Genomic DNA, 25,886 nt, shown 5'->3' on the forward strand with positions numbered 1-25,886 from the left:
ATGGGAGGAGCTGGAAGCAGACAAGGAGCAGACAAGGAGTGAGCTCTGCTCCTGCCAGGCACCTCACAGGGGTACCCCATCCCATAGAGCTTCTCCCCCATCCTTCTTTCCTTCCATCACCACTTATGGGGCATTACAGGGGTATGATGTGCTGGCTCTGGACCCAGGATTCCCCTAGACCTACATCCCCATTGTGCCCCAAACCCAAAGTCTTTATCCCCATAGGGTTACACTGCAGTGTCCTCATCCCCATGGAGCCCCGCCCCCATAGCGCTCTATCTCCGCCCATTTACCGCCCACATCTCGCGAGAGTTGACGCTCAGACAATCGCCATCAGGTCGCGGAGTGATGACGTAAAGGGGCGCGGGGCGGTGGTGGCGGCCTGTTCGTTATGGCGAAGACCGTGGCCTATTTCTACGACCCGGACGTCGGCAATTTCCATTATGGTGCGGGGCTGGGTGGGCACCGAGCTGCTATGGGCCCGATCCCGGCTCGGGGTGGGGGCTGCAGGGCGGTACCTGTGCTCTGGAGCGGCCTGTGCCACACTCGGGCCTATCCCCTGCTCCGGGCCTATCCCCTGCTCCGGGCCTATTCCTAACCTGGGCCTATCCCTGACCCCTGTATGGTTTCCCTTCGTTGCAGGAGCCGGGCACCCCATGAAGCCGCACCGCCTGGCGCTCACACACAGCCTGGTGCTGCACTACGGCCTCTACAAGAAGATGATCGTAAGCATCGCAATACGGGGGGATGCAGGGCACGGGAGGTGGGATGTGGGGCCTCCAGGCACAGAGCTGAGCTGCTGTCCCTCATTCCCATGTACCAAGCCCAGGTACTTCAATGCTGAGGCTTCACCTGCATTGCTGGGTTCTCCATTTGAACGTCCAGTTGGTTTTTCTTGTCCCCTTCAGCTCCGTACTCACTGCAAGAAACACATTGAGGCCCTGGAATGCGTTCAGAGGAGGGTTACAAAGCTGGTGAGGGGTCTGGAGCACAGAACGTATGAGGAGAGGTTGAGGGAGCTGGGATTGTTCAGCCTGGAGAAGAGGAGGCTCTGGGGAGACCTTATAGCTCTCTATAACTTCCTGAAGGGAGGTTGTAGTGAGCTGGGGGTTGGCCTCTTCTATCGTGTAATCAGTGATAGAACTAGAGGGAATGTTTTTAAGCTACACCAGGGGAGATTCAGGCTGGATATTAGGAAGTATTACTTCTCAGAAAGGGTAGTGAGGCATTGGAATGCACTGCCCAGGGAGGTGGTGGAGTCACCAACCATGGGAGTGTTCAAGAAACGCTTGGATGTGGTGTTGATGAATATGATTTAGCTGGGAAGTATTGGTAATGGTTGGACTAGATGATCTTCTAGGTCTTTTCCAACCTTGGTAATTCTGTGATACTGGACCCAGCAGGTCACAGCCTGCTCATAGATGTGGCTATAAGTCTGGGCCTGCCTGAGCTCTGAGGGCATGGTGTCACAGCTGCCTGTCAGTGCTGTGCTGAGCTGTTTCTAGCTGGTGCTAATGGGTGTCAAACTAATGGGCCTGGAGCTGCCTCTAGGCAGAGCCAGTAGTCAGCATGGGCTGTTTGTTATCATAAGCTGATAGAAAAAAGCCCTCCGGAGGCTGATGGCTCCATCTTAGTGCCTGAATGGAGTTTGTTCATCCTGTTCCATGCTTCATACATGTCTTTTAACATCCTTGCAACCCAGCCAGTTCACTCAACATAGTCCAACGCTTTACTGATGTTATGATTGGGGAGATGTTTTTTCTCCTGAATGCTGAGCTGTGTAATCCTGTAAAAACATAGTCAACATCTAGTGATGATCAAAAAGAAAGCTACTGGTTTTTTATATCTCAAGAGAGGAAAGGAATCTCACCACAAATGTGTGGTACCCGTATGGTGAAATACTTTGTTTCACTTGGCATAAGGGGCGTTGAGCTCAGCCCCTTTCCTGTGAATCCTTGTTCACTTTGCTGTCTGTTCTCTAGTACAGAGCAAAGAAAGCTCTGCAGTACGGGCTGCTATGTCTCACAGTACAGGAGTGAGGCAGGGGTGCTGAGAAGCATGTGCCTGCTCGATGCTTCTGAGATGGCTGCTGTACATTTCAACCTGCAGAATACTTTGTCTGAGCTGCTGAATGCGCTGGGGCTGCTTCCTTTGTTCTTAGCTGGCTTATTGGCACCTCAGCTCTGAGGGATTGTATCTGAACTGTTTTGGCTGCTTAGGGGTTTGATTCCTGTGCCAAGTGGCGCAGATCCAGGTCACAGTGTCTGATTCACAACCCAGGTCTGGCTGCTCCTTGTCCCCAGAGCCCGTCGTCTGCTTCACGTGCCCTGGGGAAAGGCTGCTCTCCATGAGGCTGTATGCTTCAGCTCCGTGCCTTTCTAGTTGTGTGTATCTGTATGCAAATGTACTTGCTTGTTTCCATGTACATACAAGGTGTCCTCTTGTGGGTGTTACCTCTTTAAAAGGACTGAAAAGCACTTCTGTCAGAGGCATCATCTCACATAGCACAGAAGGGATAAACCATTACTTTAAGGTATGGGGATGCTGCTGCTGCTGTCTCTTCCTTTGTGTGCTCACACACCCCATCTGCATTCCTCTGTCCCGTTGCAGTTAGGCCATGCTCTCTGTGACACTCCAAACCAGCAACTTCCCTGTAACTGGTGTCTGAACTCAGTGACCAGGAGATTATGCTGATGCAAGTGCACATTCCTCTGACAGCTTTGTGCAAATAACAGTCATTCCAGCTATGCCAGGAACCTCCACACTGCTGACAGCTCCCCAGCCTTCCTCTTCCACAGCATTAAAGCTGTCACTGCACTTACAAGGAACTGACGGGGTGTTTGACTGTGATAGCAGAGAAAGCCTGTCCTCAAAGGACACTTGTTCAAGCACTCAGGAATCAGTTGATACTAAAACCAGAGCTGTGTTACTGTGAGCACGGGAGAGCAGTGGTGTTGATTCTGGCACATCTTGCTCTGGCGTGGTGTCTGCAGGACAAGGTGCAAAATTCTTGCAGGCAGGGTAGCAAAGTGTGAGCAGACAAATTAATGCAAGCAGGAAAACTGGATCTCAGCTTCTTTAAACGTGCCACACCATTTTGACATGATCTTTTAGCGCTCTGAGTGCCTGGCATTTGGCGTGGGCTCAAGTTCAAGCTGTTCCACTGCCAGAGCACTCTGTGGTGAGAGACCTGGGGATTGAGTGGGAGGAAATAGAAAATGAGCTGTCCCAAAATGAACACACGGCATCAATTTTTAAAAAGGAGATGCTAAAATGGGCCGGTGAAACTGCTCCGTGATGCAAGATCTGCAATTAATTCAGAATGATGAAGTATTAAAAAAGCTCCCTTGTGCATTCAGTGTTACTCCTGCAGTTTGGTGTTCAGTAACATCGCATCCTTTGGATTTTTCTGCTGCCATTGTAGGAGCTTTTGCAGGTGTATTAATCAGCAGCTGCTGAGAGTTGAGCCCTATGCAGGGTCCATCCTCACACTGGTGTATGCTGACTTCTTTGGCCAGTCACTGGGAAGCCAATCCCTGTTTGGCACAGTGATGGAATGCAGGCTGGAGGGGATGCTCTATCCCCCTTTAATATCAGCTCTCTCTTCCCAGTGGAACTCCTGGTCCTTGCCACCCACCCTGCCATGTGGCCTTTCCCTTCCTTTGATTTTCTTGTCCCCATCTCCTGCCCCAGCAAAACCTGCTCTTTTTTCTCCTTCCACACTCTGAGGCTTTTTCTCTGCCTCAATTTAGCGGAGGGTTGTTGGAGTTAGGGTACTATGGTTAGGCTGTGGTTGGACTTGATGATCTTTTAGGTCTTTTCCAACCTGAGTGATTCTATGATTCCCTGCTTTTTCTGCTGTGTGTTCCTGCTGCCTTTCCTATGCTGCATTTGGAAGCTGCTGGATCCTGTGGGAACAGATGGAACTCGGTCACTCAGCAAAACCAGGAGAGCTTTGTGCTGAGCTGGCTGAGCGAGGGGCTGAGTGCCAGGCATGCTCAGGGAGGTGCCTGGGGTTATGGCTGCAGTGAGTGAAGGGCAAGATGAGGGGAAAAGAGGCAGCTTTCCACTTTTACCAACAGCAAGTAGGTCTGGAAGCTTTTGATGTTGTCTTTTTTTGTTGTTTTTCATCCCTCCTTTCTGCTCCCCCTGGTTGTTTTTTATCCAAGAGCACCTCTTAATGTCCTGTGAGTGTCTCTTCTTTTCTGTGACACTGTGGTCTTGAGGTGATCAGTCATCAGGATTCCTGATAGTCCTTGTGGGGGTCCAGCCCCACCTGCTGGTCCCACCCTCCTGGCTCCAGCTGTCTCAGGCAGCAGCCTCTGAGGAGCAGAGCTCCACACATTCACATTGAAAGCACCGTGCCTCATGCTGAGCAGTACAGTTGCACAGTAAAGGAGATGTCATGTTTGTTAGGTTGTATTTTACTTCTGAAAAGTATCCAGGGTCCTGCCTGGCCCAAGGGAGGTGCGCTGTGGGAGCTGCCCCAGCATGTTCTCCCTCTGGAGAGTGTGCTTTAATTAAGACAAGCTTTGAAAGATGGAAGATTTTGTTACTGCTTTCAGTGTAGCTTTAATTTCCCCTTTTTGGGTATGTGGTGTTGATTTTTAACTTCCTGTTTATTGAGGTATGCGTGTTAAGTGCCAAACTGGCAAATGTGTGTTGTCATGAGAACTTTAGTTCGAATCCATCCGGCCACGTGACTGTTTTTAGCTGACTTTCCAAAGGAAACAAAGCTTATGCAAATGTTCCATCTGCCTAAGAACCTTCTTCAAATGAATGTCTGAACTTACCAGCCCCTGGAGGCGGCTGTGATGGAGGGTTGGAACCTCCATTACATCAGGATGTTGTGACTGGTGAGGCAGTAGTGCTCCCCATGAGGACAGAGCTGAAGTTTGGATTCGACTGCCTTTTATTTTTGCTGGTTTGCCATTTGTCCAACCAAAGCGAGGGGGGATAGTGTTGGAAAAAAGGGATCAGAGAGTGTATAGGAGAAGCTGCAGTTATTATGAAGGACTGGAGTTGCAGTTATGGCTAAAAGATAGGAATCTGTTGGGAAACAGGCTTTATGGAATGTTGCATGTCAATGAACGTGAATATCAGGAAGCTGGTGTACTGGAACACTTTTAGATACACTTTGTGTGGGTCATTTGTCAGCCTGAGGTTTCTTACAGTCAAAGCAAACACAGCTTTGGACAGCATGTAAGTCTTGTCTTTCTCTTGAAGGTTTTCAAGCCATACCAGGCATCGCAGCATGACATGTGCAGATTCCACTCCGAGGACTACATAGACTTCCTGCAGAGAGTGAGTCCCAACAACATGCAGGGCTTCACCAAAAGCCTCAATGCCTTCAATGTGGGCGATGACTGGTGAGTGCTCTGTGCCTCCTGTGAACCTGGGGGTGGAAATGCTGCTGTGATCTTGCACTGTTTGTGTCTGGAGAACTATTGTAGTGTGTACTGGTTCTTATTTTTTAAGCAGAATGAGGTGCATGCCCTTCTTGAGCATAGCAGATTATTGCAACCTCCTCAATTCCTTCCCCTTCTCTTCATATCTTATCATCCTCCTTTTAGATCTGCATTTACATCCTAAACTGGTTATGTTAGAGACTGTGACTCCGCTTGTTCTTGCAGAACCTCCTGTTCTTCTTGAAAATATTATATATCTATTTTTTTAAACTGTTGCCTATTTTAGCTACCTTAATATGTGCATGTTAAGTGCAAGGTAGCTCTGAGAGCCTGATTTTCAGGTAGAACTGAGGAGAGTTTAATGCTTCTATATTCACATGAGAGCTTGTTACAAATATTCAGTTCCAGTCTTTCACATCTGTGAGAGGCAAACCTTGACAGAAGTGTGTAGAAGGGCTGTATGTGATCGAGGAAGTGCACAGTATGCCTTGTCTGAGGAAAGTAATGGCTGTCAGAGAATAAGACTGTTCTTTTCTATTCTTTGGAAGGGAAAGCTGTAAGTACTAATGTGAGAGGAGTGACATTAGATAAAGAACAGTGTTATCCCAGTAAGGTATTGGGATAGCCGGGTTTTTAATATTTAGACTGGGAATCAGAAGGCTGTTGTGCAACATTACTTTGATCAGAAACCACTTACAAGAATACAGGGGGGGAAATAAAAGTCTCTAAGCTATTATTTGTCCACGTATAATGTTTGTGATGTGATACTTGTGAGTTAGTGGCACATGGGCACCACATCTTCTGTTTCTATACCCTCTTAGAGATCCTGGTGCATTTATTGGCTCTGCATGGTGGGTTTGGTCCTGCCTCAGCTCTGCTGTAAGAGCTGCATTCACATCCACTTACTGTATATTGCATCCTGTGCTGTGAGTTGGGAAGGGGAATGGGCAGGGTCTTCTCAATGCTGATAAAGGAAGATAGCATGGGGCAGACCTGTCCTCCTTCCCAAGTCATATCCCAGCTCTGGACACACATCAGCAGGGCTGCAAGACAGATGCTGGTGTGTTGTGGCAGAGGAGAGCTCTCAGGACTGGCTTTGCTTGGGAGGCGTGTGGAGGAATAAGAAGATGTCCTTTGTTTGAATCATGACTTCTTTTTTTCTTTTTCAGCCCAGTGTTTCCAGGGCTCTTTGAGTTTTGCTCTCGCTACACTGGGGCCTCCTTGCAGGGAGCAACGCAGCTGAACAACAAGGTAACAGAGCTGATGGGCTTGTCTTTGAAACACTGGTAGGAAACAACTGGCTATCAGTTCAATGACATGAATGTGTTTAGTATAATAATGTAGCAAACTATGCTTTTTTGCAGTGTAAATTCTTTCCACTATATGACTGTAAAGGTTAAGACCATTCCTATGTCATTACAATGACAAAATTATAAACTCAGTTAACTTGGAAGAGACTTCTGAGATTATCAAGTCCAACTGTTCACCTAACAATGCAAGTCTACCACTAAACTAAATCCTTAAGCTCCACATCCACAAGTCTTTTCAATATCTCTAGGAATGGAAACTCCCCTGCCTCCCAGGGCAGCCTGCTCCCTACCTGACCACTCTTTCTGTGAATAAATTCTTCCTGATATCCAATCTAAACCTCCCCTGGTGCAACTTGAGGCTGTTTCCTCACATCCTATCACTTGTTACCTGAGAAAAGAGACTGTTATCTCCTTGCTGCATCCTCCTTTCAAGTAGCTGTATAGAGTGATGAGTTCTGTCCCAAACATCCTCTTCTCCAGGCTGATCTGCCCCAATTCCTTCAGCTGCTCCTCATATGCCTTCACAATCATTTAGCTGTTGAATACAGAGAGAGTCACAGCTTGCTAATACTGTGCATAGTAAATCCAGAAGTGCTTTTAGCACTGTACAACAATAAGCCTGTGTTCTTCAAAGAAACTCACCTGCTGAGAGATGTCCAGAATGCTGCTAGGTGTCTGCTATGAAAATGCATTAAATGGGACCACTCAGTAGGTCTGAAGAAGAGGTCTGCTGGGGAGGATATCAAACAAAGCTCCAGAGGTGTGAGTCTTTCAGAGAGAGAATGCTTCTGGGAAAGGTCTAATGAGCATAGCAGGCAAACACGGGAAAAAGCTGCATGTGCCAAGTGTTTTGCCTGGTTCTGGAGGGAAGCTGGTCTTTTCTTAATTGAAAGGGGAATGATTAGCACACAGCTAATCTATTGTTGCTTGGGCTAATGAGCATCTTTGGAAGGGCCTCTATGGGTGAAGCAGTGGGCAGAGAGGTGTATGTGGGCCACAGTGCTGCACTGGCCAGAGTCCCTTCTGACTATCATAATGGATGCAGAGTTGATGTAACTGTACTGTCGTGTTAAAGTGACTTATCTTTCCTTTCAGATCTGTGATATTGCAATAAACTGGGCAGGGGGCCTACATCATGCCAAGAAGTTTGAGGTAATGAGGTGTATCTGCATCCTCCTTTATGGTTTTTGCACCTGTTGTTCTCTGTTGATCTATTTCTAATGCTGTCTGGTTTTCTCTGTGTGGCAGGCTTCTGGGTTTTGTTACGTCAACGACATAGTAATTGGCATCCTGGAGCTGCTCAAGTAAGGACGTGGGGCAAGTGCACTACTGTCTTGGCTGGTGTGTGACTTCCCTCTCTGTGTTGAACCTCTCCCTCATCTGCCTGGTGGCTGTTCCTTATTGGAGTCCAAGAAGGACTCAGTCTCTTGGCCTGATCTCTTCCTTACACACAAGGAGTCTTAAGAATTAGAATATCTGACTCCAACTTTATTATTCTGCTGCCTGATTGATCTGGAGAAGTTCAGTTGCATTTCTCCTCATCCATCTGTGAAACAGCCATTTCAGGGTCTCCTGGCTCGCTGCCTTTTTGTCTCAGTGAGTCTTTTATAGGTAAAAGCAGAGTATGGCTCACAGGAGAGTTAAATGGCTTGCATTTTTCTTGACTTGCTTGACTGGATTAAGAACAGAACTTGGGTAACACAAATGATCAAAGGATGCTTGCTTTGAATAGAGTTAATTTTTTTCTTCAGAAAACAGTAAAATCGGAACAGAAGGAAGAGAGAAATACTGTACATTGCTTGGATTAGTCAGTGGTGTATTTTTCATATTCTCAGGTGCCCTGCTTATCATTGAATCTGAGGCAAGATCTTGCAGAATTAAACCAAAAAAGAAAAGACTTGATGATTCTGGTTGGTTGACTGGAAAATAGTGATGTGACTGATGGCAAGCTTGCTCACTTGCAAAGTCAGACTGTTGGGACATACTGGGGATTCTTATACCTCCTAACTTTCTGTCAGCCTTCCTTATTTTGAGTTTGGGACCTCAGGTCTTCACTTTTGCATCTGTGCACGCCTGTTTTCTTGTCTCACATGAGTCCTGTTCACTAGAGGTTTCAATTACTCCTCATGGGAGATTATGTTGTGTCCTTATTCTTTTGTTCCATGATTTTGAAAAAGTCCTTTCCTCCCTTTACACAAAGGCTGTGTCTATGCAGCCCCTTGTTCTCTGCCATCATTTGCCTATAGGATAAATAGGGCAATTTTATGACTTTTTGTGTCTATGGGAGGCTGAGATGAGGTGCTGTTCTGCTAATCAGCATGGCTCAGCGCCATCAACCAGCATGATTAGGTCACTGCAGACACACTTAACACTCTGCTTCCAGCAGACAGATGGTGTAAGCCATGCTTTTCTGCTCTCTGTTTCAGTGCTGTCTTGTTTTTTCATGTCCCTCCTGCTAAGGTTTTTGCATGCATGCCAGATCCACTGCTCCTTGGGGACTGACCAGATGTAGCATTTCCTTAGGAAAAGCTGTGGGAGTTCTCTGCATCTGAGCAGGCAGTTCTTGTGCTGATAGGCAGGTTGTGGCTTAGTGCCATGTCTCCAGTGCTTGACAGTACCAGTGCTGTCACCTGCATGTCAGCTTTGACCATTACACCAGTTTGTTTATTTCCAACGATCTCCCATTCTTCCTCCTCTGTCTTTGTGACCCAGCAGGCTGGTAAATGTCATGCCTGAAATGCCTGTTTGAGTGGCTGTGCCAAAGAGCCCAGTGACCCTTTTCCCATCTATACCTAAACGTCTGTTCTGACTCCCACTGTGCTCAGTGCTTCCCCCCATCAGTGTTGTTGTTAATCAGTCCCTCACCATCCTCACAATGTTGCCTCAAGGATGATGCTTGTCCTGAGGGGATGACAACACTCTGCCCTGAGTTCCTCAGCAGATGGCACAAGGCAGCCTCTGCAGCCCAGCCTGGTGGCTTTGGTAGTAACCAATGTGCACACAGTGCTTCCAGTGCTCTGGCACGAGGAGGCAGTGAGCATTCCTTGGTTAGCTTACCATTTATTTCCAGATGTGTTTAAACATTCTTGGAGTTCTTAACAATTGACTAACTGGCAGGTTGTGGGGGGTGGGGAGAACACAACACAACACGCAGCTTTCTAACCCTTGTGGTTAAAATTAGTTTCTCTTTCTGTGGTTTCCAAAGTATTTCTGGCCCTGTCTGAAAACTTTTTGTTCTACGGACTCTTTCCAGGCTCAGCAGAAGAAAATGCTTTAGTGGGGTGGGTGCTTAAGTTGATGCTGTGTATAAATGTAACATACCTAAAGCTATTTGGTATGAGATAGATCAGATCTTCTGGTGGGTGGACTTGCAGGTAGACTTCAGTGGTGATTTTCATAGCACTGAGGCATATGGATAAAGGTGTGGTTGAGCGTATAGCAAACAATAATGCTGTTTTTCCTCCTGTTTCTGTTAGATACCACCCACGTGTTCTGTATATTGATATTGATATCCATCACGGAGATGGCGTGCAGGAAGCTTTCTACTTGACAGACCGTGTCATGACCGTGTCGTTTCATAAATATGGCAACTATTTCTTTCCTGGTACAGGTATGTAGCTTTCTTTGCTGTGTGAACTTGGCCTTGTTTCAGAGTCCTTCAAAAGTGCTGCTGGTGTTTAGGGGTCTAAAATGATTATAGAACTACAGGGACAAATGTTGGAAGGAGGGGCATGGAGAAGCAGCTAGAGAGGAACAGAACTATAATTCTTTGTAGTAAAGAGATTGTAGCTGGGTTAACAGACCAGATCTGGCCTTCTGGCTCCTCTTAGGGCTGTTGTGACTCTTCTGTCTTTCCTTGGCCAGGGGACATGTATGAAGTTGGTGCGGAGAGCGGTCGTTATTATTGTCTCAACGTGCCTCTACGAGATGGTATCGATGACCAAAGTAAGTTGGTGTCCCTTGCCCAAATGTTCTTTGATCCTTTTCTCCAGAGCCATGACAAACTTATTTTTCTCCCCAAAGGTTATAAACACCTCTTCCAACCAGTCATTAACCAGGTGGTAGATTACTATCAGCCCACCTGCATCGTATTGCAGGTAAGGAAATAAGCCTTTGTGCACATGCACGTTCTTGTCAGTGGCTGTAGTTCGAAGGGCCATTTCTCAAACATGTTACTTTCTGTTCCTGGGAGGTCAGGGTTGGTGTGACCCATCTGAACTGCTGGCTGAAATCACCTTTGCTGAATGCAGTTGGCAGAGGGGTAGGGATGCCAATGTGTGTCTGGAAATCAATGCCTATCTAGCCAAAATTCAATTGTTCTTTTTCTCTTCCCCAGTGTGGTGCGGATTCTCTGGGTTGTGACCGTTTGGGCTGCTTTAACCTCAGTATAAGAGGACATGGGTAAGTACAGCAGGGTTGGGACACAGCAAAAGGACTGCAGGTGGTCCTGCATTGTAAGACCTGAGCTTTGACTTTGGCCTTCCAGCTGCACCAACTTTGCTTTAAACTGCTGTGTGACAGAGACTCTCATAATGGGGCTTTGTAGAAAAGCAGTAGTTCACAGAGTAGCACATGGTTCAGGACCTGAGTAGGAGCCCTGAGCCCCATGTTTGTCACACCAGCCGTGGTGGTGAATGAACACACAGTGAAACTTTGGGCATGTGAATGTGTGCTGCAGGTAGCAGCTCTGATGTGTTTCTTTGGGGTTTCTAGGGAGTGTGTGGAGTACGTAAAGAGTTTCAACATCCCCTTACTGGTGCTGGGAGGAGGCGGTTACACAGTCCGCAATGTGGCACGGTGCTGGTGAGTCTTATGGGCCTGTTGTATATTTGATGAGGCATTTGCTGTGGGCTTTGTCCCTACATGCACCCTGTTGCTTTCTCTGGACTGAGCTCATCTTAATCTGGTTTTTGGTTTTTTTTCAGGACTTACGAAACATCGTTGCTTGTAGATGAAGCAATTAGTGAGGAGCTCCCATATAGTGGTAAGTTCAGGTTCCCTTGTTTTCCTTATTAGTTGAGCTAAAGCAGTTGTATCAGCATAAGACTTAGCACTTCATTCTGTGTTGACCAGGGCCAAAGAGACAACACTTTTTAACCTTACTTAGTCCTGATTCCCTTCCATCTCCCCTTTGTAGGCTTATCTGATGCAGTAAGGATGTGTCTGCTCAGCATTTTGTTTGGATCACTTCAATGACTCGAGCATTACTTCTGCTGACTCTCATTTCATGTAATTTTTTGCAGTTGCAGAGTTGTACATCACTGTGGTTTATAGGGTCTGGTTACCTCTAGCAAGGTGGGAGGGTGAGCTCTGCTTCCCTACAGAGCTCTGCATCTGCTGACTGACTCCTTTGCCCTCCTGCTTTAAATCCTGCTCATGCTTTCACAGAGTACTTTGAATACTTCGCTCCAGATTTCACTCTTCATCCTGACGTCAGTACAAGGATAGAAAATCAGAACTCCAGGCAGGTGAGTGCCTGCATGTCTGGCCCCAGAACCTTGTGGTAGATGCTCTATCCTGCAAAATGAGATGGAGCCCAGGCTAGGAATTGTGGCTGCAGAAAGCTGATAGAGAAAAGCAAATACATTTGCTCTGGCACAACAGAAAGTCTCAAAGGGTCTATAATATTTCTGAACTCTGCTGGATTGTCCTACTTTTTTCTGAGTGCTGGAGCCTCAGTGATTGAATTAACTTTCCCATCTCTTCTGCTCTGCTGAATAGCTTTCTGCACAAAGGCATTTCTCATGGCCACCACACAGATGATGTAGGCAGGCAGTAGAGCTGACTGTTGTGGCTCTGAGTGAAGCATCAGATCTGCTGGTGACGATCCCTCTCTGTGTTTTTCTGTACAGTACTTGGATCAGATCAGGCAGACAATATTTGAGAATCTGAAGATGTTGAACCATGCTCCCAGCGTGCAGATCCATGATGTCCCTTCTGACTTGCTGAGCTACGATCGCACAGATGAACCTGACCCAGAGGAAAGAGGCTCTGAGGAAAACTACAGCAGGTACAGCTCTGATGTTCTGGTGAGATGAGCTTTCCTTTCTGGCCCTGCAGGTTCCTCTCTGTAAATGTAAAACAGTCCATGTGGTGTGTGGGTGCAGGGCATTTTCTGACCTTTTTGTAGGCATTTTTCTCTGTCAGGGCTCTCCTCACTGATATTGTCTTTTTCCAACCCCAGGCCTGAAGCTGCCAACGAGTTTTATGATGGTGACCATGATAATGACAAAGAGAGTGATGTTGAGATCTGAGGAATCTAATGGACTTTGAACTCTGGACCATGGGGGGTTGCCATGTTGGACGCTGGTGTGGTTAACTGGGCTGCATGGGAGCCAGTGAGCCCTCCTTTCATATTCGACTGCATGTGGTGGCAGCAGAAAACAGCACCACCGCAGACTTCTGCTCCCTGCAAGGCAGAGAGCAGTGAAACGTTCCTTACTTTCCACCATGCATCACGGTTCCACCCGTCACCATCTGGGAAATGGAAATTGAAGCAGCACTCGGACCCATGCCATGGACTGGCTGGCAGCCACACAGCTGCCTTCTGAACCCACTCAGTCAGCTTCTTCAGCTCCCGTGCAGGCTCCTGCCAGAAAGGTGGGAGCTGAAGTGTCTGTGCCTAAAACCTCTGCCTCGTCAGCATCACACCTGCCACATCCCACCATCCCCAGCCCCCTGCTCAAGTACCCACTCGTTTGTCCTCTTGAAGCCTGCGCCGAGACTTTGCTTCTTCATATCCTTTCTACCCATCTGCTGCTCCACAGCTCAAGGAAAACCATTCAAGAAGACAAGGCCAGTTCTGGGGTAGGGATCAGGAGCATGGTTGGAGCAGGGTGTAAGAATGTATGCAGTGTAGTCTTGTTCGTTTTCCCTGTCCTCAGCTTTGCACTTGCAAATGGGTAACACAACACTTTGCCAAGTTGGACCTAACTCTGTTTTTTTCCTTTTTAATTCTTTGAAAGGTTAAAATCACTGTGAAACAGCGATTTGGTTGCCAAGATCAGCACGCAGTGTGTCTCACAGCTCTAACGTAGCTTCCAAGCTGTGTTTTCCAAGTTCACAGGTGTGTTTGCTAGAAACTTGGGCTGTTCACTGGGAGCAAAAACCACCCCCCCCCTCCTGACTGTGCCCCAGAGATTTCACTGCTCACGGGTGAGGGAGGCTGCTTCCTATGGGTCCTGTTTTGTCCTCACACAGCAGAGGTTTCCCAGGTTCCAGACTTTGCTGCTCCTTCTCCTGCACTGTCACCTGGTCCTCTCGTGGTTTGGAGGGTGCTGTATGGGGAGAGGGGAGGGGTTCAGCCTCTTACTGTACGTACTGTTCTGTTTGTTTACTGATGTCTTTAAACATTAAATGAAGAGGCAGTATTTTTCTTACCTGATCTGTTTGTCTGTTTAATGCTTGTGCCTTTTTTGACTCCTGTCTTCCTTCAAGTGTACACTGCTGCATATTGTGAGCTGGAGTGCAGTGAGGGGAGCCCTGGGTCCTGGGTTTATGGCTGCTCCTGCTTATACCTCTGGAACAGGGAGAGCTGACCAGATTGCTGCAGAGTCCATGTAAATACCTTGTTTTAAGTGTAGATTCTTTACATTGCACACTCCATGAGAGGCTGCTCCTCCTGTGTTCTTCAGGCACATCCTTGGTCTCCAACAGAGATGGTTATACAGACCAAGCTGGACCAAGGTGAGACCTGCATTTAAACACTGCTCTGCACCTTGTCAGACTCTCACCACCATCACCCTTTTTAGGCTTTTGATGGCACCAGTTCAATAGTCCATAGTGAAGTCTGCTCTCTGCTTGGAGAGTGAGTCAGGTTGGGATGGATGCACTGCACTGTGCTAAGAGCAATGTCCCACATCCACCACAATCCTCCATAGGGCTGCTATTTCCCTACCTCAGTGTTATCTATTCTATCCCCGTTTTTCCTTTCCACTTTGAATGTGGATGCTGAGCTTCCAGGTTGCTCTGTTATATTGAAATAAGTGGGGATCGATAGGGAAGAGGATCTGAACCTTCCCAGACCACTGACCCTTGTGTGTGTTTCTGAAAGCTCTGTGTTTTGTCTCCTTTCCTCTGCTGTCCCGTGCTCTGTGCTCTGGGCTGTAGCCATGGGTGGGCTCCGGTCGGTCTGAGCTGGTGGGGGGCACCCAACTAACAGCAGGGATGGCACTGGGGGCTGTAAGGTCCCCTCCTACCCAACCATTCTGTTATTCTATGATCCTATGATGTACATTGTAAGGGCAGAACGGTAGCTGGTGTCACCTTGAGACCTGCTGCTGCCAGGAGCAGCTCATACCTCATCTTTCAGAGAGCATCAGAGCGCTCTGTCCTACATACACTGTCACACCTTCAGAAATAGACCTGGAAATGTCACCAATGAGTTTCCAGCCCAGTTATCAGGATGGCTGTGGCTGCTCTCCCTGCGCTGCACTGTGTGAGTGCTGCCCAGCCACAGCCACCCTGCACCCCTAAAAGCACATTCCCCATCTGCTGCACCCCCAGCAGGACACAGGGCTGTGATAGAATCCCAGAGCAGTTTGGGTTGGGTGGGTCCTCTATCACTTCCACTCGTTTAAATACCGGTGTTTCAGCAATTCGGGTCACAGTGCAGAGCTGCTGTTGGACGCCAGGTGGCACATGGATCTCTTGGTTTGAATGGAAGCTCTGTGCTCCCTCTGCAGAATGGAGTTTGCAGCCCTAATTCATGCTGATCAGGGTAACTTTCCAACCCTAGGTGTGGATTTTAGGCACCCTGGTAGTGCCAGCACCGTGTACAGCACCTGCAGAGCCTGGCAGAGGGGGTTCCCAGTGCTCTGCCAGCAGGTTGCACTGGAGCAGTTTGCTTACCGGGATGTACTGGTGCCTTTCTCTGGCCCAGCACATCCTCTGCCCTGCTGTGTTGGTGCCTGGGGGCTTCACTTTCAGGAGCTGCTCCAAATAATGCATTCAGGTGCATGCAGTCACTTTCTGCATTAGGTTAGAAGCTAAAATGCTGTGGAAAAAGTTCTTTCCGTATGTATTAGGTATGGAACAGGCTCTGCAGAGTGGATGGGACTCGAGGAGCATTGGGACACCATTCTCAGCCACAGGACTTGGGTGGTGCTGCTGGAGCCAGGGAGTGGACGCAGTGATCCTTCCAACTTAATAGTCCTCCATTTATCTCCTGCTGGGTGTCATGCAGGGAGGCCACAACACTGAGACACCCTGAGCTTTGATGGAAGCCTGCACACACACTCTTCACTTCCCTTCAGGTAAGCAGGGCATCAGCAGGTGTTGCTTCCCATGCCCACCAATGCCTTACTGCAGGAACCCTCTCCCTGCAGTGCCTGCTCTATGCAAAGCTTCCTTTCTTTTCCCAGCCCAAACCTTTGTGTTTTGTCAGAGAACCTTATGTTTTTGCTTTGCCATTAACTTGGGCCATTGTCAGCTGGCAAGTGGCACTGAAAAGGAGCAGAGATGTCCCTCTTCTCTTCTTGTCCAGGAGCACTCACACACAACAGATGTGCTCACTGCCAGGCATAAGGACAGAGAGTCTGGAGTTTCTTCTGGCAGGACAGCTTTGCTCTCTGCCCTGACCTGGGCTCCCTTTTCCATACTTGTAGGAATAATTCACCATGCATCAGGTCAGGATTTCACACTGGTATTAATACAGACCCTGTGCTGCACAACTTGCACTCTGTGCGTTGCCATATGACGTTATCGACATACAGATAGTTTGGCTTGTGGGTTGATTCAGTTTGAAGATCTGATTTCATATTCACTTTTTATTATTAGTTCTTATCAGAGCCTGTGTTCTCTATTAGGGCTTTGGGGATGGTGCTGCTGGGGGATGGTGTGTTCTCAGAGGAGGCCTGGAGCCTTTCTTCCTGCACCATGGCTGCAGAAGGGGTGTCTGTGCCTTTGAGTTACTGTAGGGAAGGGTTTGAGGCCTCAACACAAAACCCACAGATCCTAGAAGCTGCAGTCTCTTGGCACAAGGATTCCAGAAGCACACACAGCTCTCAGTCTGTTGGACTGTCCAGCAACTCCTTGTGCCAACCCAGATACATCCAAAGTTCAGCTTGTGTTTCAGCAGCTGATGGTTTTTGTCCACCACAGGTGCTGGTGGTGTCTGTATACCTGGAACCGACTTTCAATGAGCTCTATGGCAAATAGTGCTCCCTGGTCTCTCGTCACAGCATTACCCATGGGCTACCAATGGTGACCCACATCCTGGCATGGCAGGTGAGCTGGCACTTCTGATGCAGGATGCTGTGCACAGAAAACTACATGCAGGTGAGTCAGAGCTGTGCTGCAGGGGGCTTCATTGCTAGGAAGGGGTTACACCCACTCCCCTTCTTAATGCCAGCACTGTGGGGGTGCTCACTGTGCAGGAATCGAGGGGCAGAGCACTCGGCTTTGCAGGTAGCAAAGGGTCAGCAGTGGGGACCTGCTAATGCCAGTGCTGTGCCATCAGGCTGCTGCTTTGGGGAGCCCTGGGGCACAGCTGGGCTGCGTGTGCAGGTGTGGGGCACCCACTGGGAGGCGTTGGGGTCTACAGTGCACATCCCTGGCACTCACAAAGGGTCCTGAGTGCCAGGTGTGGGGATGTGGGTGTCAGGCAGAGTTTGTGGCAGCCCCACCTGCAGGAGGCGCTGGGATGAGCCCCAGCTGAGGGACAGCGGTGCACCAACTTTTTATAACCTCATGGGGGTCCGAGGATTCTCCTGGGCTGAAAAACGGGGGGGATTCCGTGTGGTCCCCAAATCTGTACTGAAGTTTTTAAGCCCGTTGCAGTGCTGCTTTCATCCGCCAGATGCGCGCAGTTGAGCCGCGTTGGCTCCCAGCCTGGAAGTGAGGTCAGAGGATGGGGATTGGGAGAAGAAGTCATCTGGTTTCCTGCCTGGGCTCTGACGCATCCCTGCATCCTCCCTTTTCCCCCCCGTGACCTCCTTTTGCAGACAAAGAGGGGAAGTGCTACACACGCAGCATCCCCCGCTGCCCCCCCGCCTTTATCCTGCCTTGCCAGGGGGGATTTCTTTCTTTCCTTTCTTTTTTTTTTTCCCCTGTCTTTGACAAGTCCGTAATGGGGGGGGGGGGGGTTCCCCATCTGCTGCTGGGGGCGCAGGGAGGGATCACCTGCTCTGGTGCACAAAGGCAGCATCGCAGCCTTTTGGTGCTGGTTGTTACGCAGCAGGAGAAGGGAGCTGCAGCCTTTTGTGCCATTAAATAAAGCAGATCCCCAGAGAGCATTATGCAAGCCCTTCTCTCCATCCCTTTGTTCTACACTGCAGAGCTCCCCACAGCCCAACTAAACCCCATTCCAACCATTGTTATTCCTCTTTCCCAGCTCCCACCATACCCTCCCCTACTGATGGTTTAGGGCCCAGACCCCAGAGCTCCCCCCCCCAGCATCTCCCTGCCCCATGGCACTGTCCCACCAGGCTGAGTCCACCCTGCCATGCTGAGTCACCCTGGGCGTGCTGAGAATGCATCGTTATTTAATAGCCCCAGGGCTGTGCTTTGCCATTATTTAGCCCATCGTTGCTCAGAGTGTGAAGTGTTTTGGCACTTTAGATGCCCGTTCCCATGCAGAAACACTGCAGCAATGGCTGTGCTGTGCTTCTCCTGCCCTTCCAGGCCAGCTGTGACCTGCAGCACTGTGCTGTGCTGCTCCCAGACCCACTCATCCCTCACCACACTGGGGATGTGCCCATAACATCTGTGGGGTTGGATCTGGGTGTCCCATCCATGTCTCCCATATATCTGAGCACAGTGCTGCAGCACAGATATGGCTCAGAGCTGCTGCCCCAGCCCAGCCCTGACCCCAGAGGGACCCTCCTTCCCTAAAAAGACCCTCAGAGGGTTTTGGGGTTTGTTACATGGCCGCTCTGGCTTTGAGTTGTATGAGTGCTGGGCTGTATGTGTGCAGATACAGTGCCACAGTGTGAGGGCACCCTGCTCCTGGCTGGACTTCCTCCTTTAGCATTATGATTTTACCCACAGTTACCTATTTAAGTGCTTTATCTGTCTCTTTCTGTTCTGCTGTGGGTTTTAATTCCCTGTTTTCCTTTCCTTGCTTTGCTCCAGCTGCCCCACAGCACACAGATCCTGAATCTATGCTTTTCTCTCCTATAATCAATGCCTGCTGTCCCCTTGTGAACTGAACCTGAAAAACCCTCTGTAAGGTTGACGTGGGAATTTAAGCTCCAGATCCAGCTGGCTTTGTCCCTAGGCTGATTTACTCCTGGAGGATCAGGGGATGGCCTGCAAGGTGTCCTGGGCTCGTTGCCATTCCCCTTTGGTTCTTAGCCTTTCATGTGGGGCAGCTCAGTGTCACCCTCAGCCCCCTCTTCTCAATCTGGGTGTGCTTCCATCGGGGTGAAGCACAGCACAGGGTTTCTGCTGGGGATTTTAACAAGGCAAAGAACACATCAGTGGGGGAACTGTGTGTGTATATATACACATATAAATGTATATAGCAACTGCTTTAGTTGATAGGAACTATGGTGAAAAGTGTTGGATTTTCCTAAGCCTTTCCCTATGGACTGTGCATGTAATACAGTGAGGAAAAAAAATGTATATTTAAAGGGGTCGAAAGGAGAGTCAGCCAGGAATGCTTGGGAGAAAAGAGGCTGCTCCTGGAGTGTTTGGGGTGGGTGTTTGGGCCAATATAGGGTCATTTCTATGAGGTCTGGCTGGGGTCTGTTTGTGTTGGAGCATCACTCCTCCATGGTCTGTGCGGCACCAGAGGGTGCTCGTGCACCACAATGCGGAGCCGTCCTCTCCCTCAGCCATTTTAAACCGAATGTTTTTCTCTCCTGCAGTCTCCATTTTATGTTTCCGATGCAGAAAATAGAACAGGGTTTGAAGGAGGAGGAGAAGGGAGGGGAGATGCTGAGGCAAAGCCCGGGGCTGGTGGGGGGGAGGAGGGGGCTGGTATGAGGCAGCATGAGGGGCTCCCATGGGAAGATGCTGGAAGTGGGGTGCTCTGCTTTATCCCCTGCCAGCTCCAAGCTCCCTCCGTGCTGTTTCAGAGTGTGGCATCACTTTTTGGCCCCTCATCTCTCCATCCAGCTGGGCACATCACCATAGGCCCCATAGGATCTGCGGGGCTGCTCCTGCCCAACTTCCCTCTTTCTTTGCTGAGGATGCTGAGCTCTATTCTTGTCCCTTTTCCTTCCTGCCCACATGTGCTGGATGGGATGTTGTCCCAGGTTTGTTACCAACACGTCACCTTTCCCAGCTGCATGGAAAGCCCCAGGAGAACCTCCAGCCTGCAGTAACTGAGCGCTTGTTGTTCTTGCCTCTAATTCTAGGAACTGCCCTTATCTTACTCATCACAGTGCGGCCTGGGGAGACCAAGCAGGCATTTCTCAATCCAGGATATGAAGCAAGCTCTGCATTCACTTCCAGAAGGGAATATCATTGGGGCAGACCCAAAGCCCAGGTCCTCACCCCTGGGGTACATGTGCAGCAATGGCAGCTGGTGTCACAGTGTCCAGCTGATCTCAGAGCAGGTAACACAGTCAGTTAATGCCACAGCTCCTTCCCACATCACTCTGCCCATCCCTCACTGATGTGTCCCACTCACTCTCAGCCCTGGGCCTGATTTATCCTCAAGCCCTTTCATCCCCTGTGATTCCCACTTTGTTGCTCTCATCGCAATGTGACTTTGCAGCTTAATGGAGCTTTTTGTTCTGCTTGTACCCAACCGCTTTTTATCTCTCTTTCCTTCCCACAGCCGCACACAAAGAGGCTTCTCAGGAAGATGATAAACATCCTAAGAGCCACTGCGGCTTCTGGAGACACTTACATCAGTGTCTTTTCCTTTAAATATCCTGAGCTGAAGCGCCCTTTGCCTGTGATCTCGTGTATGCCCACACAACCGAAAATAGGTCAGTGGTTGTGTGCTGGCAGCGCCGTGCTGTCTGCTGGGGAGCATCCCTGGGAGGAGGTGGGGGCTCCCACATGGCACTGTTGGGTGCTTGGGCTCCTTGCAGGACGTGTCACTCTGTCCCACCAAAGGTGATGTGCAGCTGGATATTGTCACCTTGGCTTGAGCTCTCTGCTTGAATTTAAGGTGTTGTCTTCAATGAGGTCATGGTGCTCTGTGGGGGTGTCAGGATGATGCCAGAGATGCTCTCTGGTCTCTCCCCACCCCAGTTTAAATGCACTTTGTTGCATGGAGCAGCCAAAGCTTTCTTACTGATTGCTGGCATGGTTTTGCTCAGCTGCTGCATGGGGAAAAGCCGGAGGTTACTGAGGGATGTGCTCATGCAGCAGCATTTGTCTGAGGCCTCAGCACTTAAAGAGAACAAAGACCAGGAGGGTGGAGAGAAGGATCAGCCCCTTCCCTTAACAGCAAAGTTGGGTTTGTTGCTGTTCTGTTCTCCACATGGTGTCCCACTCCTCCTCTCCCTGCATCCTCTGTGCTTTCTGACATTGCATAAAGGCTGATGCACGGCACAGGCAAAGTGCACACAGTCAATACCCAGCATGGAACCTTAGTTCCCAAACAAGCTGCCTCTGGTCCTGCAGAGGAAGAAGCTGTTTGCTCTCCCCTGGATACAGGGCAAGTCTGGGTGAGCCCATATGGGCCTGGATCCATTCAAAGGTCCTTATATATTAAGGACAAGCTTCTGGTAAGTGCTCACTTGGGTTCACCTCTGCCCCTTAATTATAATGGGTAAGTAATGAACGAGTTGCTCCCATCCAAACAGCTTGAGAGGACCTGGAGAGCTTTGGGCTGTGTGTATAGGAAAAACTGAGTGCTTGAAATGCAAAAGAATCTGCCCTGTAAAAGTCCAGGAGGATAAGTCATGCTTTCCTGCCACATATAATGCCAAAAATAAAACAAGGTTGGTTGTGCAATGCCGGTAGTTACAGCGGATCACGGGGCTGTTTTTCCTTCTTGCAGTGCAAGAGTTCTTCCAAGCACAGATCTGAGCCTCCGGGAACAAAACCCTCCCTTCTTTCCTGGCCCTGCTGGATGCAGGCAGCCACAGGAGGATGGGCTGCTGGGGGTTAAGGCTGTGACCTGAATGAGAGCACTGCTGCGTCTCACAGACAGTGGAGTGGAAATAAATCTGACCTTGTTCCCAGTGCCAGAGCCTTTATAATGCTATAGGAGTAGTAGGGAAGGATGAGGTGCCTCAGGCGCGCTCAGCTCTGTGCTGTTGCTTTGGGGTGTGGGGTATTTGTTTGTTCCTAAACTCATCGATCGGATCAGGGTTTTCATAGCTGGGATGTAGTCAGGCCTTTCCCCTGAATTCCCAGCAGCCAATAAATAGTTCTGCTATCCCTCAGCCCTCCTGTGCTGTCAGCTCTGAGTATCCCAGTGCCTGCCCTCTGCCCCAGCTCCCCAGCTGCTGCATGGCCTTACAACCCCTCCTGGCCGTAGCTGAGGCTGTTTCCTTTAGCCAAGGATGAGATCTGAATGCAGAGCTCTGGAGGCACAGAGCAGCTGTTTACAGAACCCTTCTGCTTGCTGTCACGAGTTGGGAAGCAGCACGAGTAACAAGCAGTTGTTTGTCTGCCACGTGGGAGCTGGGAGTCCAAAAAGCAGAGGGCTGCTGGGCTGCTCACCCTGGGCAGCATCCCTCATCTGCACTTACATGTTTCTGCATTGCTCTCCTGCTGATCCCTGTGCTCAGATCAGCAGGAATCCCAGTCCTGCTTTGTCTGAAGTCTGCAGGCACTGCTTTAATGCTTTGTGTTTGACCTGGCAGCGGTACAAAGGGAGGGACTTGGGGCTGCCCGTGCTCATCCTACACCTACAGACTCATCTGCTTCCTCTCCAACTTGAGTCTAATTTTGGCTTGATAGGGAGAGCTGTGGCCACCAACCAGCCCTGGTGAGTTGGTGTAGGGGGTTACTGTCCCAGGGGGTCAATGGGACTCTGCAGAGGGTTGTCTCTGTGTAGGAAAAGTGCTTTGCCCTGGGCTGAGTATCCTGTGTTTGATGGGGTGGTCAGCACCTTCTGTCTCATCTGTATGTGATGCTGCACTGCCCTGCTCTCAGCTCTGCTTGTTCTCATTCCCTGTCACTTGTGCAGAGCCCCAGCAGCAGGATTTGGGTGCACACACTGTGCCCTCCCCAGCCTGGAAGTTGCAGTTGCAGTAGCAGCTCTGAGCCCCAATGTTGGGGCCCTTCTCCCTTTGGGTCTGCAGTGCTCCATGCATCCTGCTGTGTGAAGTCAGCATCCAGGTACAGGCTGCTCCAAAGGCTCGACTCAGGCTTGCTGGTCACCCAGCAGCACTGGGGGAGGCTGCACAACCCCATGCCTCATTTCAGTCCCTTTGCAAAGGAAAAACCTATCCACAAAACAGCCGGATCCAACGTCTGGAAGGAAGGATGCTGATTGTTTTTTCCCCTGTGATTAAAAACTGCTTGTGCTGAGTCAGCAGCAGGGAGGAAGGAAGGTGGGAGCAGCAGGATGCAGCCCTTCCTGCAGGCAGGACGGCAGCAGGGGATGGTCTGCCTGAATTTAAGTGCCATGGTGTTTTCATGGGTACCTCTTGAGTCCTGCCAACAGCTGCAGGGCTGCAACCACACTCCTGGTATAATACTGGGAGTGAGTATTTTAGGAACGTGCTTCTCTGGGTTTTTTTTTTTGTGTGTCTTCTTTAATTTCGGTGTCTCGTTGTGTAAGCACAACCAAGGGGGTGGACTCTGCCTGTGGAATGTGGAGCTCAGAACCTTCCAGCTGACACAGAGAGTGATAAATGTGTGGAATGGTGGCAATATGCTTTTGCTTTTAGGGAGAAGGTTGTGTGGGAGTGTCGAGGAGGAGCAGAGGAGGCATGGAAGAGAAGAGGATACTGAATGTAAAGCTGGTAAAAGAGAAGGCAGAGGAGGAGAGCAGCTGGTGGAGGTGAATGCAGCTGTGAGATGCAGTTGAGTGTCTGAGAGGACAAAAGAGTTGGGCTGAATGCAAAGCTATACCAATAATGTGCAGGAGATATGAGTGGGGTTGGATTCTTGGGGATGGAGGCCTGGGTATACAGAGAGCACAGCTCTGCTTTGCTGGCAGGGTAGATGCCAAGAGCAGCAACTGGAAGGTTTGCCTGCATAGCTCTGAGGTGCTGAGCATCACTGTATGCCCACTTCCATCCACACGCTCTGAGAGCACTGGGCAAACTTGAGGGCTTTCTTAAGTAGCCTCTCACCTAAATAAAGAGCAGCAATTCACATGGTGCGCCGTGTGACCAACTGGGCAGCCATTTAGTGCTGTTGTCCCTTGCTCCATCTTCTCCCTTGCTGTTTGGGAGGCCTAGTGGGTATCAGCCCTCCCCTCCCTGCTTTCCAAACAGTCACGCTGTGCTCTGTTCATGCAGGCGTCTGGCATCAGGCTGCTCTATTCCAGCCACATCAGTTTCAGATTTCATTGCAAATGCATTTTAAAGGGGGGGTTGGAGGAGGAGGGGGAGGAAAGGGGAGAGGTCAGAGACAGTCTTTGAGCTTTTTCAGAGCTGCTGCTTGAGCCTGGGGGCACCCAAACCTGATGCAGCTCCATGGGGTAGTTATGCAGCAGCAGTGCTGACCACACTGTGCAGCCACAGGCTCAGATTCCTCATTCCCTCACACCCTCCCATGTCCTTCCCTGGGGTGAGCTGGGCTGTGCAGCAGCAGCACCACAGCCATGCATGGGAGCTGTTAACACAGGATGCCTATGAGCTCACAGCTGTACCCCCCACCCCGCCTCCAAGCAGTGCTGCAGTGGGGATCTGGCAGCCCAGCCTGGAGGCCCACAGCCACAAGTGAGCCCTCCCAGCTCCACCAGCAGCAGTGGCTCCTTTGAATGCAAAGGCCACTCTCAGCCCAGCAGGTTAACTCGGCTGCCTGTGCCCCGTGCTGTCCCCACAGCGTGCACTTTCTCACTTCCTTCACTCCCTGCTACCAGAGCCATTCTTTGTTTGCAACATCTGGCCTCAATTATGGTCCCTCTCCGTTGATTTCCTGTGTCTCTGGGTTTCCTGAAACACATCCCCTCCTCCCAGCAATGCTGCACTCCTGGAGCTCTCGCATTCCTCCCCTCCTCCTGCAGCTCTTGGAATGAAGTGGTCCCAATCCTGGCCTCAATAAGCAACACTGAGCCCAGGGATGTGTTCAGCCCTTGTGGTGGTCCCAACCGCTGTCTTGGGGGTACAAGGACTGTAGCTTTGGGGTGCCCAAAATCTCAGCTTGTTTAAGAGGAGGGGGAGGTGAAAATGGTAAAGATGGATAAAACATGAGAACTCACAAGCTAATGATTTCCATCCCCTTGCTGGCGTGTTTCAGCATTCGGAAGGGGATCTGGCTAGCAGCTGTGCCAGCAATCACAATTGGAGCTCAAAGAGTATTTTTATTCTGTGTCAGCTTTCATCCATGGCCCCTTTAGGTTCCCCTGGCTCCAGCAGATGCCAAAGCTCCAGGGCTCCTACTGCTGCTGTCCCAGCAGATGCTTTCCATCCCATGCCCAGCAATGCAGTGAGATGATGGAGGGACGAAGGAGGCTCTGCCTTATTCCTGCACACCCCCCCCCAGGCAGAGGGGATGCTCTCTCTCAGGTTCCCAGTGACTCAGCGGGATTCGTAAAACAGAAGGAAAATAGCTTCAATTTCCACACCTCTGCATCCTAAAGTGTGTGGGGGGGTGACAGCAGGGACAGCTCAGGGCTGCACATGGGAAAGATTCCATAAATACCTGTGGCCAAGCAGTCCTGCACCCCACTTTAGGCACAGAAGCTCATGCATTTATTATGGAGCCAGTTCTGCTATCTAAGGATGCTAAAGCCTGGCAACAGATGTAAGGAACTGGGTTATTTCTGTAGCTGTGGTTTGAGCTTCCTTTGGGGAGGCGGTATTTGCTCTTACCCAGACTAACTCCTCCAGAGCAGTAACTCCTTACCATCCTCTGATGCTAGGGACCTGCCTGCCTGCTATTTGGACTGCCTGCTCTGTGTGTAAGCAAAGCCCACAGGTCGGGGGGGGGATCCAAATTTGCAGTGTCCCAATACAATATGGTCCCCCAGCTCTATTCTGTGACATGGGCTGCGTTCAGACTGAGGTCCCCCCTGGGCCCCTGTTCTGTCTCGTCCTCAGAGACCCTCCAAGTTCATAAGCACCTGTGTGGGGAGCCAGAAAGCTGTGCTCAATGGCAAGGGAATGCTGCTGTCACACCAATGTTAGCCCCTAAGGGTGAA

General features: G+C 49.8%; 1 protein-coding gene and 1 long non-coding RNA gene across 3 annotated transcripts; both read left to right on the forward strand.

Annotated features, from left to right (window-relative positions):
* Positions 1-294: 294 nt before the first annotated feature.
* On the forward strand, positions 295-14,102 carry HDAC3 (histone deacetylase 3). Of its 2 annotated transcripts, XM_015875986.1 has the most exons (15): positions 295-446; positions 643-725; positions 5,227-5,369; positions 6,578-6,659; positions 7,814-7,870; positions 7,967-8,022; positions 10,195-10,328; positions 10,583-10,663; positions 10,742-10,815; positions 11,055-11,119; positions 11,432-11,521; positions 11,644-11,702; positions 12,107-12,186; positions 12,571-12,728; positions 12,903-14,102. In XM_015875986.1, the coding sequence occupies exons 1-15, from the start codon at positions 392-394 to the stop codon at positions 12,970-12,972; spliced, it is 1,287 nt and encodes a 428-aa protein (XP_015731472.1). In that variant the 5' UTR covers positions 295-391; the 3' UTR covers positions 12,973-14,102. The 2 variants fall into 2 exon arrangements, with proteins under 2 accessions (XP_015731472.1, XP_015731473.1); XM_015875987.2 differs by lacking the exons at positions 295-446; positions 643-725 and adding an exon at positions 4,837-4,856.
* A 2,900-nt stretch (positions 14,103-17,002) lies between these two features.
* Positions 17,003-24,093, forward strand: LOC107320294. The gene is made up of 4 exons (XR_001558209.2): positions 17,003-19,917; positions 20,020-20,220; positions 20,445-20,598; positions 21,621-24,093. It is a non-coding gene; the product is annotated as an uncharacterized LOC107320294 (long non-coding RNA).
* The last annotated feature ends 1,793 nt before the right edge of the window (positions 24,094-25,886 follow it).

Source organism: Coturnix japonica, chromosome 13, assembly GCF_001577835.2.
Source record: "Coturnix japonica isolate 7356 chromosome 13, Coturnix japonica 2.1, whole genome shotgun sequence".
Taxonomy (NCBI): Eukaryota; Metazoa; Chordata; class Aves; order Galliformes; family Phasianidae; genus Coturnix; species Coturnix japonica.

Bases quoted from the DNA above. Each gene is read 5' to 3' on its own strand.
- HDAC3 (XM_015875986.1), top strand. From the start codon at position 392: ATGGCGAAGACCGTGGCCTATTTCTACGACCCGGACGTCGGCAATTTC. The intron at 10,816-11,054 runs GTAAGGAAATAA...TCTCTTCCCCAG, and splicing joins CCACCTGCATCGTATTGCAG to TGTGGTGCGGATTCTCTGGG. The intron at 11,703-12,106 runs GTAAGTTCAGGT...ATGCTTTCACAG, and splicing joins TGAGGAGCTCCCATATAGTG to AGTACTTTGAATACTTCGCT.